The sequence below is a fragment of the Rhopilema esculentum genome, chromosome 12, assembly GCF_057945365.1.
Source record: "Rhopilema esculentum isolate cy_ngs chromosome 12, ASM5794536v1, whole genome shotgun sequence".
Lineage (NCBI taxonomy): Eukaryota > Metazoa > Cnidaria > Scyphozoa > Rhizostomeae > Rhizostomatidae > Rhopilema > Rhopilema esculentum.
In genome coordinates this window covers 1,949,515-1,963,737 of record NC_142826.1, presented here as the reverse complement: position 1 = coordinate 1,963,737, position 14,223 = coordinate 1,949,515, and the positions used below count along the sequence as shown (strand labels likewise).

Genomic DNA, 14,223 nt, shown 5'->3' with positions numbered 1-14,223 from the left:
GATTATTCGTTCTGTGTTAGCATACTGCCGAAAAAGAATCCGAAAAATGCATTCGAGCATTTTGATCTTGTAATGTAAAGAATTATAATCTTGTTGGTGTGGATAAATTGGCAGAAACTTTAAAAAAATGCTGATAAAACAATGACCTCTTGCGGTAAACATAAACAAAAAGAGCTGCAGGCAAGACGTTATTACACGAGGTGGTGCTTGCATCTTTGAATGTTGTCAACAGAGTTCTGAAGAGGGGAACAATCAACTTTTGTTGATATTCCAATAAAGTATTGCTTTAATTAGACGCCGCGCGGTTGATTTTAAGCCTTTTCTGTGGGCGCTAATCCGCGCGGTTTAATCTTCCTGGGGTACCCTTTTCAAACATTAATGGGGTATACTTAAACGAGAGTGAAGGCGCTTGTTAGAAAGCAATGCTAATTGCTTCACAAAAATGATTCTGCGTTTCGACAAGAAGTTATGGGAAAGCAGGAAAGTATGGAGTTAATAGCTCCCTGCAAACTGAACATTTTCAGCTCGTTTACGTATAACATCCTAGAGATAAGAAGGTTTTCTGATACTAAAACCCTGAACTGACTTTTAAAATTTGAATACGTTGAAAAATTAGATATTCTGTAAGGGGTTTGGTAAAAACATCGAAAATTGAAAACATTAAAACTGATTGGAAATTTAAATAATTAAAAACGACAGACAGACAGGAAGGTTTTTAATCTTACTAAACCGAACGGAACTTGAATTATTCAAAATTAAACTCATTTTGGTATCCTCAACAAAAGAACACTAAGGCAAGCACTGATTGTGGAGAACCTTAAAATCGTAACATGATAAACATGATGAGGATCTAGAGTGGGCAAGTTATAAGAGGATTCTGAGGCATCCCTTGTGATCCAATATAATTCGCTATAAGAAAAATATCGTGTATTTTCAGGGCGAACTTAGTGAGTTATAAAAGCCCAAACACCCAAAGGCAACGACAAGATAATAAAGTGTGCAGAAAAACCAAGGGAAAGTTCAAAGTAGACTGGAAAAGAAAATAAGCTACTTTTTTTAAGAGACAGCAAGGACTTGGCGACAGAAGCAAGGCAGAATAACCCTTAATCTGAAATAAAAAGGATGAGTGAAAAGTTTTCAAAATAATAATTAACAGGGTGAATCGCAAACAGAGTCCCTTTTATTTGGAAACAGAAGGAATTTAAAAATGACGCTGGTTTATAAAAATAGAATAACGTTTTTAAAACATAACAGAAAAATATTCAATTTTAATAGTGCCTTCTCTTTCGTTTTGGTCTCGATGCGACTCCTTACGCTACGACGAGTTTGTTGTATACACCTTACAAAATAATAATTGATAAATTGGAAAAGTTCGGAAATAAAGCTGTCGTGGCTTGATTTTTTTTCGAAAATCAATGAGCGGTGGCGATTAGTTCGAGCTCGAGAGTACTCGATATGAATTGTAATAACAATCGATACAAATTTTAATACGCTTATTTTGCTCGGTAATGTCATTATGTCGATACAATCATAAAGATTGGTTAAAACTTAAATGAAATATAGAAAGAAGACATTTGCAAAACAAAGAAGGCAGTATATGGACATGTTTGAAAGAGGCTTTAACTGTTGTCTTTTTCATCTAAATCCACATCCTCCCGCCCCTTTTGAACAACCTCCCGTCAGGTTTTCTGAATCTGGTCTTAGATTTTTTTTGGTTTGCAATTTGATTGAACATAGAAGAAAACAGTACCAAATGTTAAGCGGTTTTTTGGACTGCAAAGAACCAAAATGAAGATTGAATGAAGTTCTCAAAGAAAATTGATCAAATGGCAGAACGTTCTATAACATCCCACGAAACTCAAAGTTCGAATGCAACTCCAGTCTTGTTTAAAGAAAACAAGTAGCAACATTAACAATCTGCAATGAATGTTTACTTCAAAACAAAGCACAGTCTTTATCATTTACTTAGGCCAATGGTTTAGCTTCGTCATCAAATGGATAAAACGAAACTTCTTTAGAGTTATCTTTATTGCATTTGAAACAAAAAGATGCACAAACCTCTCTCTCCGTGTCAAATATTCGCTCAAATATTACATTACGTTATTGAAAATTCCCAAAACTGATTTAGCGATAAAAGGCAGTCTAGCATTGACCTGGACACAGAATCCGATAAAAAATCCAATCAGAGATACGAAATACCTGTGTTTTAAAAAGAACTTTAAACGTCAAGGTATCCATGCGTACTAGTTCCGTAGTAGAGAGGCCATCCACAAGGCAAAGGGTCTTGATTTGAATGGACAAGACTTGACGTGCTTACGGCCTAAACGCACGTCCAGACAAAAGCAAAAACAAACACATGAAAATAGTCTGTTTGATTAGGTTCGTCGATTACAGTTACTTTATTGATTCAGGGCACGTCCCTCAATTTGCAGAAAATGTGATGGCTATGTTTGGGTGACTTATCGATCAGACGCCATTTGCGGCCATTCACTTTTGAGATATGATAATCTTTGGTTGGACCAAAATAAAAAATGGATTACTCTTACAACTTTGATGTGTTCTGCACATGTCACCACTTTCCCGCATAAAATTCGTTTTTACTCTATTATAGCTAAGCTATTGAATCACTTGAAAGACTTTGGTTAGATATCGGAAAAAGGAACTCCACCCAATACAAAATATTCAAGGCTGGGAAAATTTAACTGGGTCTTATTTATACTATAAGATAAAAAATAATGTGATAGGAGGAGGGGGCTTTGGCAGGAATATGAGCTCCTTTAATTCGTTAAGCCTTTACTATCGATGCACTGGGGCTTCTTTCGAATAAAGATGAATTCTTAACAAATGTCTGGCAAAATAATGGGGCAACTTAACGGGGGGAGGAGAAGGGTATGTAAGCGCCTTTGGTTACAGGTAATAACTTTACAGGCAAGCAGCACTGTTCGTGCAACCGTATCTTTCATGGGTTCACGTGTCAGATTAGCTTGTCGATAAACAACTGGGTAAAAATATTTTCTATCTTTACATTGCCATTTCGATCATCATTCTGACATTTTATGCATTGATGAGAGTCAGAAGAAAGCTTTAGCATGTTTTGAAATGTTTCTTTTCTCAAAGCCATTTTCAATTTTTACCAACAAAATATTGTTTAAAGTCAAACTTAAATGTTTCAGAAAGTCTGAGAAAGCAGATAAATTTTTGTCGTGAAATTATAGATTGAAAAAAGAAAAGAGAATTGACTTTATTAAAGGTAATGAGACATTACTCGTTGTTATTTCTCAAAGGGGAAAAACCCTAGCTAGACAAAGATGCAAAATGACATCACAAATGGGCGTTGGTCATCTACCAGCAAATACTGACAACAAATGAATGTTCTGCGTTTCTTAACCAAATAATCTCCATAAGTTAATTAATATAATCATGATATCTGCGGAGATATGATAGTCCAGATATCCCTTCTCAGTCAAAAACACGAAGATTAAATTACACCTTGTCTGACATATGCGACATCTTTTCCCACAAGGGTGTGTTTTTGATAAAAGCTATAATTGGATTTCAAAGGAAACATATTTTTGCAGAAACATGAATTTCAAAGTAACAAGATTTCTAAAACAACTGTCATCTAAATTGTCCTATTATTGGGCCTATTTAGTTCAAAGACAGTAACCATGTTTATTGACAGTGCAAAGATTTAAGAATGATAATAACAGAAAGATAGGTTGGGGATCTTTAGACTTGCTTATCACAAATCCTGTCATTCCCCCTGTTTCTAACAGCATTTGATTTAATCTTGTCAGAAAACAATCATGTAGAGTTATTCATATGGTCTATGGCTTGTTCAAAGGGAATACATCGCGAAATAAGCAAAATGATAAATGCAAACTTTGTCGAATTGTAAAGCAATCATGAACTGAAAGTATGAAATGGTTTAATTCGAATTTCTTTGCTTGATTGAGATCCTTGTCGTCTTATTAAAACGAAAATGGGTGTAAAAGCACTCAAGCTGCGATATCAAACAATGACACATTGCTGGAAAATGCATCCTTGAGTGCTAGGAATACCACAAATTCTTAAATACCGCACAATATTTGATGATTTCTTATGATAATGTCGATATTAGCTTAAACTGAAAATTGACAGGAAAGCATTTCAACCGGAACTTCAATAGGAAAACACATTTTAGGTAGATGCATGACACACCTATTTGTGCTTATGGGCGGGGGGAGGGGGTGGGGGTTGCTCAGACCCCATTTGCCGACAAAGTGGGTCAGCCATCACTTATTTGACGACAAACCTAGAAATCGGCAGACGACGCACCCTTACATGGCTAAAACTCTTCGTTTTTTCCATTGTAGCAACGGACCTGCTTTTTACGATGGGAATAAAACCAAAATGGGACTACAGTATTTATCAAAATGTCCCTCCACCGCCCCCCTCTCCCCCTTCTCCCCCATCTTTCATAACAAAACAATCACGAACTGAGGGTACTTTGTGCATTAGAAAGGTAATAATTCAGACTCACATTATGGGATCCGTTTGATTTCAATTCGTCCATTTTCACCGCTTTCGACTGCAAACTTTCAACGAGACTAACAATCCTCTTCACAATCTTATCTTGCTTGTTTATAAGATCTGTAGCGCGGTTCTTTGCATCCGAATTTTGTAGCGTCGACGCTAGTAAGTTTATGCTCGATAGACGCTCATCCTGAATCTGTACATTACTTCGTCTAAATGTTTCCAGGTTCTCAACTAGCTGCAAGACGTCATTTTTCGATCGACATTTCTTCCCCTCGAGTCTAGTGTGTTTCAAGAAATGGACGGCGTCTTTCAGCCATGTTTCACCCTAAAAGCAAACCTCGGGATTTACATGGCTTTTACATGATATGAATGATGACCTTAATGGTCACATAATTGAATTTATCTTTGGGTGATGAAATGTGAATTTTGATCCAAATGTCAAGTTCCAAAGCTCAAAATTTATGGTAGATCTTAACCTGTGGATCCTTACGGGACAGGAAAAGGAAAGGAACTATTTTGCAAAATATGTATTCCGATAAATCAAAAAATATTGGAAATACTTTCAAGTTTAACCCCAAATTTTAAGGAATTAACGACTATAAAATAAATCGAGATAAATAAAATGATTAACTTCACACTAAATGTTAAGTGCTTGGGATACATGGAAAGAGCTAAATAAGATCTTCCAACTTTCAAAATATGATTTTGACCGGATTCATAAATTTTAAAAAACAAATGAAAAATTCCAAGTGGTTTTGTATAGAAATAGCATTTGCTCATGTTGGGCTGTATCTTAGTCAATTTGTAAGGGTTTTAAAGGATTGTGCACATTTCGAAACATTTCTTGGTTTTATATGTCCCGAAATACTTAAATTCACTTAAATTCATCGATTTTAATAGGGTCATCACTTTGCCTTTCTGTTGAGGTAGGTGAGGGGTACTTTCCCTTTTGGAAGACGAGCAAAATCAGGTTTAGCAAAATGCAATATGGCTTCCAACCTGTTCACAAAACTGGTAAAAATCAACAGCAACTTCAAGCAGTTGTCTATGCTCTGCCAGAAGTTCCAGCAATTTGGCCCATCTCTGTTCCAACGCAGAAACCTCTCGGTTCAAACGCTCTCCTTCGGGGTGATGGCTGCTCGTCAGATGATTGACATGTTCTCGAATATCTTTAACACGCTTTTCTGTCAACTAAATAAAATAAGACATGAATACAATGAAATACAAATACGTCTAAAAGCATTTAAATAACAAAGAGATGAACATTACTTCTCTTTTCAGTTCAGAGCCTATTCTCAATTACCTCTTCAAGAAAAGAAATATCATGTCTTCTCAAACTGTTTCTCAATTATCATTGTGAGTATCTGGAACAATCGATTATATACAATTAATTCCTACACTTTGCTTACCCTGAACTCTTCCATGAAAGTGTCTGATTGCTGTGACAGTGACACTGCTGACAACAAAGAATTCCCAAACCTTTTGTTTACTTCCAGTAAATGTCGTGTTTGCTCCTCCATTAGCATCTTTACCTGCACGTAAATAGTCCTTTATTCATCCCATTAAATTTCAGGCTTTTGAATTTGAGAAAAAGCCACTTATTTTCACTGAAAATGGTAGCTTTACGCAAAGGACGTTCATAAAAAATGAGCTTCCTTAAGGGAGATAAATACAAAAGTAGTGCTTTCTGTAAGCAGGCCAAAGTTTCACTGAAATAATCTGAGCTATTATGTTGATCAAAGCACGATCAGAATTTCTTTAAAACAAACTGCCTGAAGGAAATATCCAACTCAATGAGACACTGTATTTTTTCATATCAGCGTTTAAGAACAATATATCAAGCTTTCGAAAACCCTTGTAAATAACCTTTGCAACCAGCTGTTAATACCAGCTATATTACAAGAATATAGATAGAACCTTTCTAATAAGATATAACATTGTACTTTATCAGGACTGTAGCCATCAATCAACATCATAAAAACAGACTATCCACCCATAGCAACTTCTCATTAATTTGATAGAGCAAGGGAACCCGCTTAAACAAGTTTCTAACCTGGTTTATATCTTGCTCAAAATGACAAATATCAACACTTTCTTGCAATCTCCTTCGATGTGCCTCCCAAAGGCCTTCCCATTCGTCTCGTTTTCCATGCGAGACTGCAATCAACTTCTCGATTTCCTCTTTCTGATAACCAAAGCTTTCCTCCTCTCCAGCGGCCTGTAATGCATCCTTTCCGTGATCAGCTGTTTGGTTGAAAAGCTCCTCCACAATCTTGTAACTGGAGATATGTTCTTGTAGCATCTGCTTTGCTGATATTGAATCGTGAGGCAGATTTTCGCTTGCGAAGTCGCGCAGGGTCTTGTTTATATGTGACGTAAGCTGAAAAGTAATATGCATTAAGAATCCAAATAAAACTTCGTATACCATACCAGAGGAAATCCTATCAAAACACAAAACCAAAATTTGTGTAGCATATCAAATTAAGCCATCTTCGCAATCTATAAGGATTTATGGCGCGAGTCTTTCCCGATCGAAGCTATTCGCTTACCTTCTCGGCACTTGCGTAGAATGTTAGGCACTGTGATAAGAAAGCCTGGTGCTTGGTAAGTTTGCTTTTAAATCTTTCGTGTGCCATTCGCAGCTCATTTGTGACTATCTGTACAGCCTCTTTGTCATCAACATTCATCAATGCGAGACCCTCTGCTGCTGTTATGTGGTCTTCGACTTCTTTGCTCGCTCGCTAGGATCAAATGGATTCCTGATTATATTTACCATTCTTTGTAAGTGCGATATGTGTACTGAAAGCTATAGGTTACCGGTACGATTAGCTCGATCCCTCCCTTGTCATCATCTATACAAAAGAAAAAGGAGCACGGAGACAAGACTAAGAGAGAAAGAGCACACTAATCAATGCATAAATGGGCTCCGTTGAAACAGAATTGCTTGATGGTAGAATTAGAACTGGTAGATTGGGAAATACCCTGAAGGTGGTATTTGGAAAAACGTTTAATAAGCCAGTTTATTCAACAGTTAATCAAGCCCTGTGAAAAAATGATAATGACGATAGCAACTGAAAACAAATAATTTTGAATGCCTACCTGAGCTGATTCCTCAAATTCAACAAGAGTGCTTTGCAATGCTTTTTGGGTAGTAATCAAACCTTCAAACTCGACCCGAATAGGGAAAAGCTTCTCGCCTTGCTCATGAATCCAAGTTATAACCTACAAAACAGTATTTGATCTTTAAAAAATGCTGCTTCCATTGCCCAATAAACGTTTCTACATATCAAAGACTAGGGATTTATACCATAATTTCACAAAAGGAACGATTGATTCCTGAATACAAATTCTTCTAAAGTACATTCTTTGGCCATCATCGCCAGAAATAGGATGAAGAAAAAAAGGTCTGAAATGTTTATCGGGATTGGAGAAAATGGTGACATGCAAAAACTGCTGCAGCAAATGGTCTCTCCTTTAGCTTACTTCGAATAAATAACTAAGAGACATATCAAAACATGAGAGAGAAACTATTATGTAGGTTAGACTATTATTTGAAAAAAATACCTTTCTGATTTCTTTCTCAAAATCAAAGAACTGACTGCTAAATCTTTTGTGTGATTTCAACTTCATTTCTCTTTGTTCCCACAATTCATCAAGGTGTACTGCGTGCTCCGCAATGTTGCTGAGGTGATTGATCACGTGCTGCGCAGGGAGATCTCGGTCCAGGCTCTCTTCTTGTGGACACTAGATGAAGAGAATCAAGTTTAGACAAACGATACCCTGCAACAAAACCTAGGTGGAAATTGTGTAGTTATCAAGGATCAATGTTTCTGTTGAAATTTCACACTTTTAAATTTTTCAAAGTTAGACTTTTCAAATACAGAAACACAAATGTAGATGTCAAGTGGAAGAAAATTTTCTAAAACTGAAAATGATAAAACCACTTGAATATTAAAATATGTAGATTTTATGGAAATTTCAAGCTTGAGATAAGCAAAGCCAACTTTTCGTGGAAAGAAATAAGCAGTAGCAAAGAATATTAATAAATTTTTGTTGTCGATGGAAAAGAAACTATGCACAACATTTCGCTGTCGTTGAAAGGACTTACGTATAAATTCTAGGCCTTCTATTTCATGCTGAGTTGTAAAATTTACGTTCAGTTTTGCACACAAAGAAATCAGTCCTTAGTGAACAGACTATCTACTACTTTCCTCTGCTTTTCCTGCTTCAGTTTGACAAAACATGTGTGTTTTCTGAAATGGTTGCTGTAGTTATAAGGGTAGGGAAGGGAACATCTGAAACCAATCAACTTCAGCATTTTCATAGCAAAAAAACTAGATTACCATACCCTTTTTAACTCCTCTAAAACCGAAGTTCCTTCTCGCTCGACTGCTCGTATTTTCGACTTGATATTTTCCCGCTCTTGTCTTTGTCTCATTACCGTTTCCGGCCTCGCTTCTGAGTTCTCGTATGGTTCATCACTTGTTAGCTCTTCTTGAAGCTGTCTCAACTTTTTCAATAGCTGGAAAACATACGATCAATAAGCAAGATATGACAGAGAATAGCAGCAATTTTAGTATCAAAATAACTTCAAATCTGGCAAATAAAGAATTTCGAAACAGCACAGAAATTGAAAATTGCAAGACCATATACTATGCTTAAAATCCATAGCTGATCTGCTCTTGTTTATTGCACTTAAAGAAGACAGTCAAAAGCACCCTAAACTTGCAGAGCATTTATTTCAGAGTTTTGGCCTTCACCTACACGCATAACAACTACTACCATTTCGATAACTGACATTGTGAAATAATGTAAATTGCGTCAATTTCTGTTATGTGACGTCATTTCAATGTAGAATGTTTTTATAGTTCCCGTCTGTTGAATAAACAGACATGTGCTGCGTCGCTGGTGCAGGCATATTATAGGCTCGAACCAAGTTGCATTTTCTAAAAGAAGGCATTTGAAGGTGAACAGAAGGATGTTGAGCGTAGTTTGATAGATGCAAACTGCCAAAATTACAAAATACTACAAATACAATATTCAAAAACACAATGTTAAGTACAATAATCAAACACTTTCGGGCAACTTTTGAGTTAAACCAGTCTCAGAATGGAAAAATGGCATTCTGGGAAACGAAATTCTACATATCAGGGGGGGGGGGGGTAGAGGGATTAATGACAACATTCAAGTGGATAAGATATCTGCCTTCAAATCTTAATCAGGCAAACACGAGTACATATAAGGCATATAATTACCTCGCAAGAGTGCTCTAAAAAGTTGAGATAAGATCGAACAAGCTGCAGTCGATATTCGAGCCTTTCCTGCAAACTGACACATCTTGTTTCCATCCTTTCGAGTTTTGTTCGAGGGTTATTGGCAGTTCTTCGTTTGGAATCGCTCATTCTCGAGAGAGACTGCTTGATGTCGTGGACTTTTACAATTGTGCTCTGTTGGGCAATGACAACAGTCAGTTATAGCAAGATTTGTAGAATTACAGTGATGTTTTGAGAGTCAAATAAGAACAAGAGATTATTTAAAAACAGTGCCAGAGTATTTTCAGGAAAGAAGAATGGGACCGTTTTAGCCGCTATGTTCCGCGACCGCAAAGGTTTAGCATTTACAAATGTTTTTCTTGCGTGCAAAGCACAATTCACAACAAGGGACGAGGAAATAAGTCGAGATGCATTTGTTTACATCGGCCTAAATAACACAGGATAGTCGCCCGGATTCTTCAAATATTGCAAAAAGAAATTTGCAGAAATCACAAATTACTGTCACGTGAGCAACTCGCAGTGCGCATACACTTTGATGAACGTTTACGTGAATTAAACGTTCCACACTGGCGCCTTAACACGCTGCGAAGATTTGTCCGAATGTGGAAAATTGTGTGACATCAACTCGCAGTATATCTTTATATAATGTGAGTAGCGGCGGAAGAAGAGAAGATAATTTGGATCGTAATAAAAAATATGTTATCCGCACTTTTCACAGTTTTTGCAACATTCGGAAGGAAATCTAAACATAAAGAAAGTTACAATAGCAATTCAAAAATAATAGTAGCAAACAATAAACTGTTTATTGATAGCAGGTCCATCTATATTTCAGCTTTAAGTTGATGGAGGACTTCCTCTCTGTAAACATTCGCAGAATTATTATTCAAAACTCTAGGAGAACATGATACAGTACAACGCTGTCAATTAAGAAGATAACCATTCTACCTTGCAAAGTTTTGTTCTATGGAAATATTAATGTAGAGGCATTACTAGGGTGGTAATAAAAAGCAAGGAAAGATGATGACTGGGGACGATGAAACATGATAACTGATGACAACTGATGCAGATTGATGGGGTTGATTGATATTATTGATGGAGTTGATTATGATTCATGATGTTAGTGATCATGATCAATAATCACGATGATGTTGATGATGATCAAAACTGATGACAATGACAAAGACTGATATTTGTGCACCTGACGAAAATGGAGATGGATATCAAAGAATGATTATGCGCCTTAACCAAGATACTTCATGTAACAATCCTAAAACCCATTTGGCGCGACATGATTAAGTTCGACGTTTGAAACGGGAGTCGCGCTAAACATGCTCAAGTGTCGCTCCAAACAGAGTTAGGTTGGGCACATGAGAAGTGCGACGTTTGAACTAGGCCTTAGGATAATGATGATAACACACTCGATAATGATGATGAGGCAATGACAATGAGAAATGACAAACATGCAAAAAGTAGCATAAATGTCACCTTTAATTCTTCCATGAGCTGGCCATGGTCTTCACAGAACTCTTTTGCCGCCGTGGACGTCGTACCGAGATTCGTGTGCACCGTCAAGAACTCCTCGCCAATATTCGTAACCCAACTTGAAACCTAAATGTGAGAGAATACTTTAGCTATTGCCATTCCCGAAAATTCTTAGTAGACTACAGGCTACGGGTTTGGATTCCACTTTGACTTAATATTTGCCACTCACACACAAACACCATGAATTGTAAAATAACGTACTCAGACATTCTTCGTCCACAACAAAGAACAATCCTCAGACAGCTTAAACGGGACAAGGGTTCTGTTGTTTGATTCATAATTCTTACCAAGAGACCTGATTTCTAATACTGGAATCGTTCAATTAACATTGGACCTTGCTTCTATAACTGCAAGACGAGTTGAGCGAAAATCCAGTCGATAATCGTCACTGTATACGCCCCACAAAGTCTTATTAACTTTCTGGATGGTTTTTTTGCATTCCTTTTTCACTAAGCTTTAAATCTGAGCTGTTTAGCAAAACTTTTTCAAATAAGATATTTCCAAGAAAAAGTAGTGATACAATTTGCAAAACGGAACCATAGGAGTAGCCTATACAAATACATATTCCATTAATTTGTGCTCCTTAAAATTAGACTATTACATAGCTAACGTGTATACCATATTATTATAGCCATATTATCATTATATAATATTATAACCTACGCCTTTCACATTCTATAACCTAAACCTTACACTTGATGTCGACAAATAATACCTTTTCCATAAATAACCATATGATTTGAAAGCAATGAGCATTTTTTAATGAAAACACACTTAATAAGAACACAGAGCCTTTATTTGCAAAAAACATAAGAACAAGTTAAGAACACGCCCAGCAACAAGTAAAAAATATTTTTTCTGACAATCTAGGGAGAAAATCCTTTCTTATGTTAACGAAAAAGAGATGTTTTAATCAGCTTATCAACTGTGCTACTAACGATTTCGCACAAAACCATTCTTCAGTATTCTTAAAAACATTTCAACTCAACGTTTGTAGAAAACTCGATGTTGAAAAAGGAACAAAATTTAAAGACATGAGCCTCAGATTATTAAAAAATTAAGAATATCGAGCACCTTTTCAAAAATTATCTGACTCCTTTTAAAAAAGGGTGTATTTTCCTGACTATGTATGTCTAAATTCATGCTTCGAAAAAGCACAGAAAAAACCGTTACTAAATATTTTTCTGACCCTGCCGTAAATATAAATAAAGTCTGGAGGCCACCTAATCGCTTTATGCGAATACTATACATGGTCGACCAAGGGTCCCTTTTAATTTGTAACAGGGAAATTATACCCCCCCCCCAAATTAACAAGGCCATTCTATTGTTAATTAAAAAAAGGGGAAACATATCTTGCCTTCTCTCCACTTCAGTGAAAGACGTTCATATTTCAAGTGTTTTAAAAGCTGCTGTTCTCAATACTCGTAGATTTAATTTAGCACAGCCCGGTTTTACACCAACATTTGACCGAAACTCAAGATAATAAACAAAAGAGGACCTTTTCAACTTCTCTGTTGACGTTCACGATCTCTTCATCGTCTGAGCTGACATCTTCAGTCATTTTCATGACCTTGAAATATTTCTGCTCTATTTCTTTAAGCACCGCTTTTACTCCTGACATATCCACTCTAGATAGCAATAATTTCCCTTCCCGGATTTCTGGTTGTGCTGCTTCTGCTGCCTGCGACCTCGTTCTCACACGTTCACCGTCGTCCTTCGCAGCTTCCAGCCGGGCGAGCAGTCGATCTAACACATCAAGGGCCTAAAAAAAAGTCAAGGGTGAAAGGATACCGTAGATAAAGCAACTGTGGACTACTGTAAGGCCTAAATATACGTTGTTTCAATCTTTACCGGAGAGAGACATAATCTATGATAAGATAACATATTCAGACGATTTCCACTTACCTCAATATATCTAATTGTGTTTTCCTTTAGATGAGTGAATCAATACTAAAAATGGCACAAAAATGATAGCAAAGCGACCTGTTCACTTTGCTTACATTGGCAATTGAAAAGTCCACAATCATTTCCGACCCTAATAAATATTACATCCTCTGCCTTCGTCAGCTGACCTTAAATAAAAGTCACTGCAGAAATACATGCAACAAAAATATCATATACCTAAAGCAAAAGGATATGACAGTGTGATGGTGTTGATCTTAAGTGTGTAAGACGCTTAAGCGAACAATTTCCTGCTGATTCTAGAAATTATCGCGTGTCGACCAGCAGTTTCTTCGTCTGTTTTGGCTTAAGAAGCTGTGCCTTGCTAAGTTTGGTTTTACAAGTGCTCTACACACAATATCGAACGAATGCATCATAGCTGACAACAACAAAATGAATGACAAAAGGATTTTGGAATGAATTGTTCGATCAATTGAAATTAAGTTTAGATTTTGTTTAAAGTTTAGATTACTTGGTCAGAAAAATCGCTACGTGTTTAAGATAATCCAACTTTTTTAAAAACAGAAAGTATGCAGGCTTTAGAAACATACATAAATAATTTTAAATCTTTAAAACAACAAGGGATCACTGACAGCAAAAAATGTCATAGAGTTTGTGATCAAATGGTCACAAGAAGATTAAGAAGTAAATATGATTGAATCGACAGGATTCAGTAACTTTAACAGGAGACCAGTAAATACTTAGGCCCTACTGAGGAAGCCACATAGATAAACGATTCTATTCAATGATGTAATGGGATGGAAAGAGAGGGGCTACGCACAGGCTGGGATGATTGGGCTGGTGATAAATAATTAAAAATATCAACGCTGATGCGATGATGCTAATGATTGTGATGATGATACCAATTATGGCGACTATGAATATCATGACAATGATGATGATGTTGGTTATGATGATTATTATGATCATGTTAATAACAATCACATTA

General features: G+C 36.5%; 1 protein-coding gene across 8 annotated transcripts in view; it reads right to left on the bottom strand.

The window, feature by feature from the left end:
- The window catches only part of LOC135681250 (titin-like), a 133,134-nt gene that overhangs the window by 78,797 nt on the left and 40,114 nt on the right, over positions 1-14,223 (bottom strand). For 7 of the 8 annotated variants that reach the window (XM_089111880.1, XM_065195617.2, XM_089111874.1 and 4 more), the window contains 11 exons: positions 12,832-13,095; positions 11,277-11,399; positions 9,774-9,965; positions 8,867-9,040; positions 8,083-8,262; positions 7,618-7,740; positions 7,068-7,259; positions 6,572-6,898; positions 5,928-6,050; positions 5,518-5,709; positions 4,523-4,843 (listed from right to left, as the gene is read on the bottom strand). In XM_089111880.1, coding sequence (XP_088968006.1) covers positions 4,523-4,843; positions 5,518-5,709; positions 5,928-6,050; positions 6,572-6,898; positions 7,068-7,259; positions 7,618-7,740; positions 8,083-8,262; positions 8,867-9,040; positions 9,774-9,965; positions 11,277-11,399; positions 12,832-13,095 — 2,211 coding nt within the window. Of the gene's footprint in view, positions 1-2,199; positions 4,177-4,522; positions 4,844-5,517; positions 5,710-5,927; positions 6,051-6,571; positions 6,899-7,067; positions 7,260-7,617; positions 7,741-8,082; positions 8,263-8,866; positions 9,041-9,773; positions 9,966-11,276; positions 11,400-12,831; positions 13,096-14,223 lie in introns of those variants that run through there. The other variant, XM_089111879.1, reaches the window with a different exon arrangement.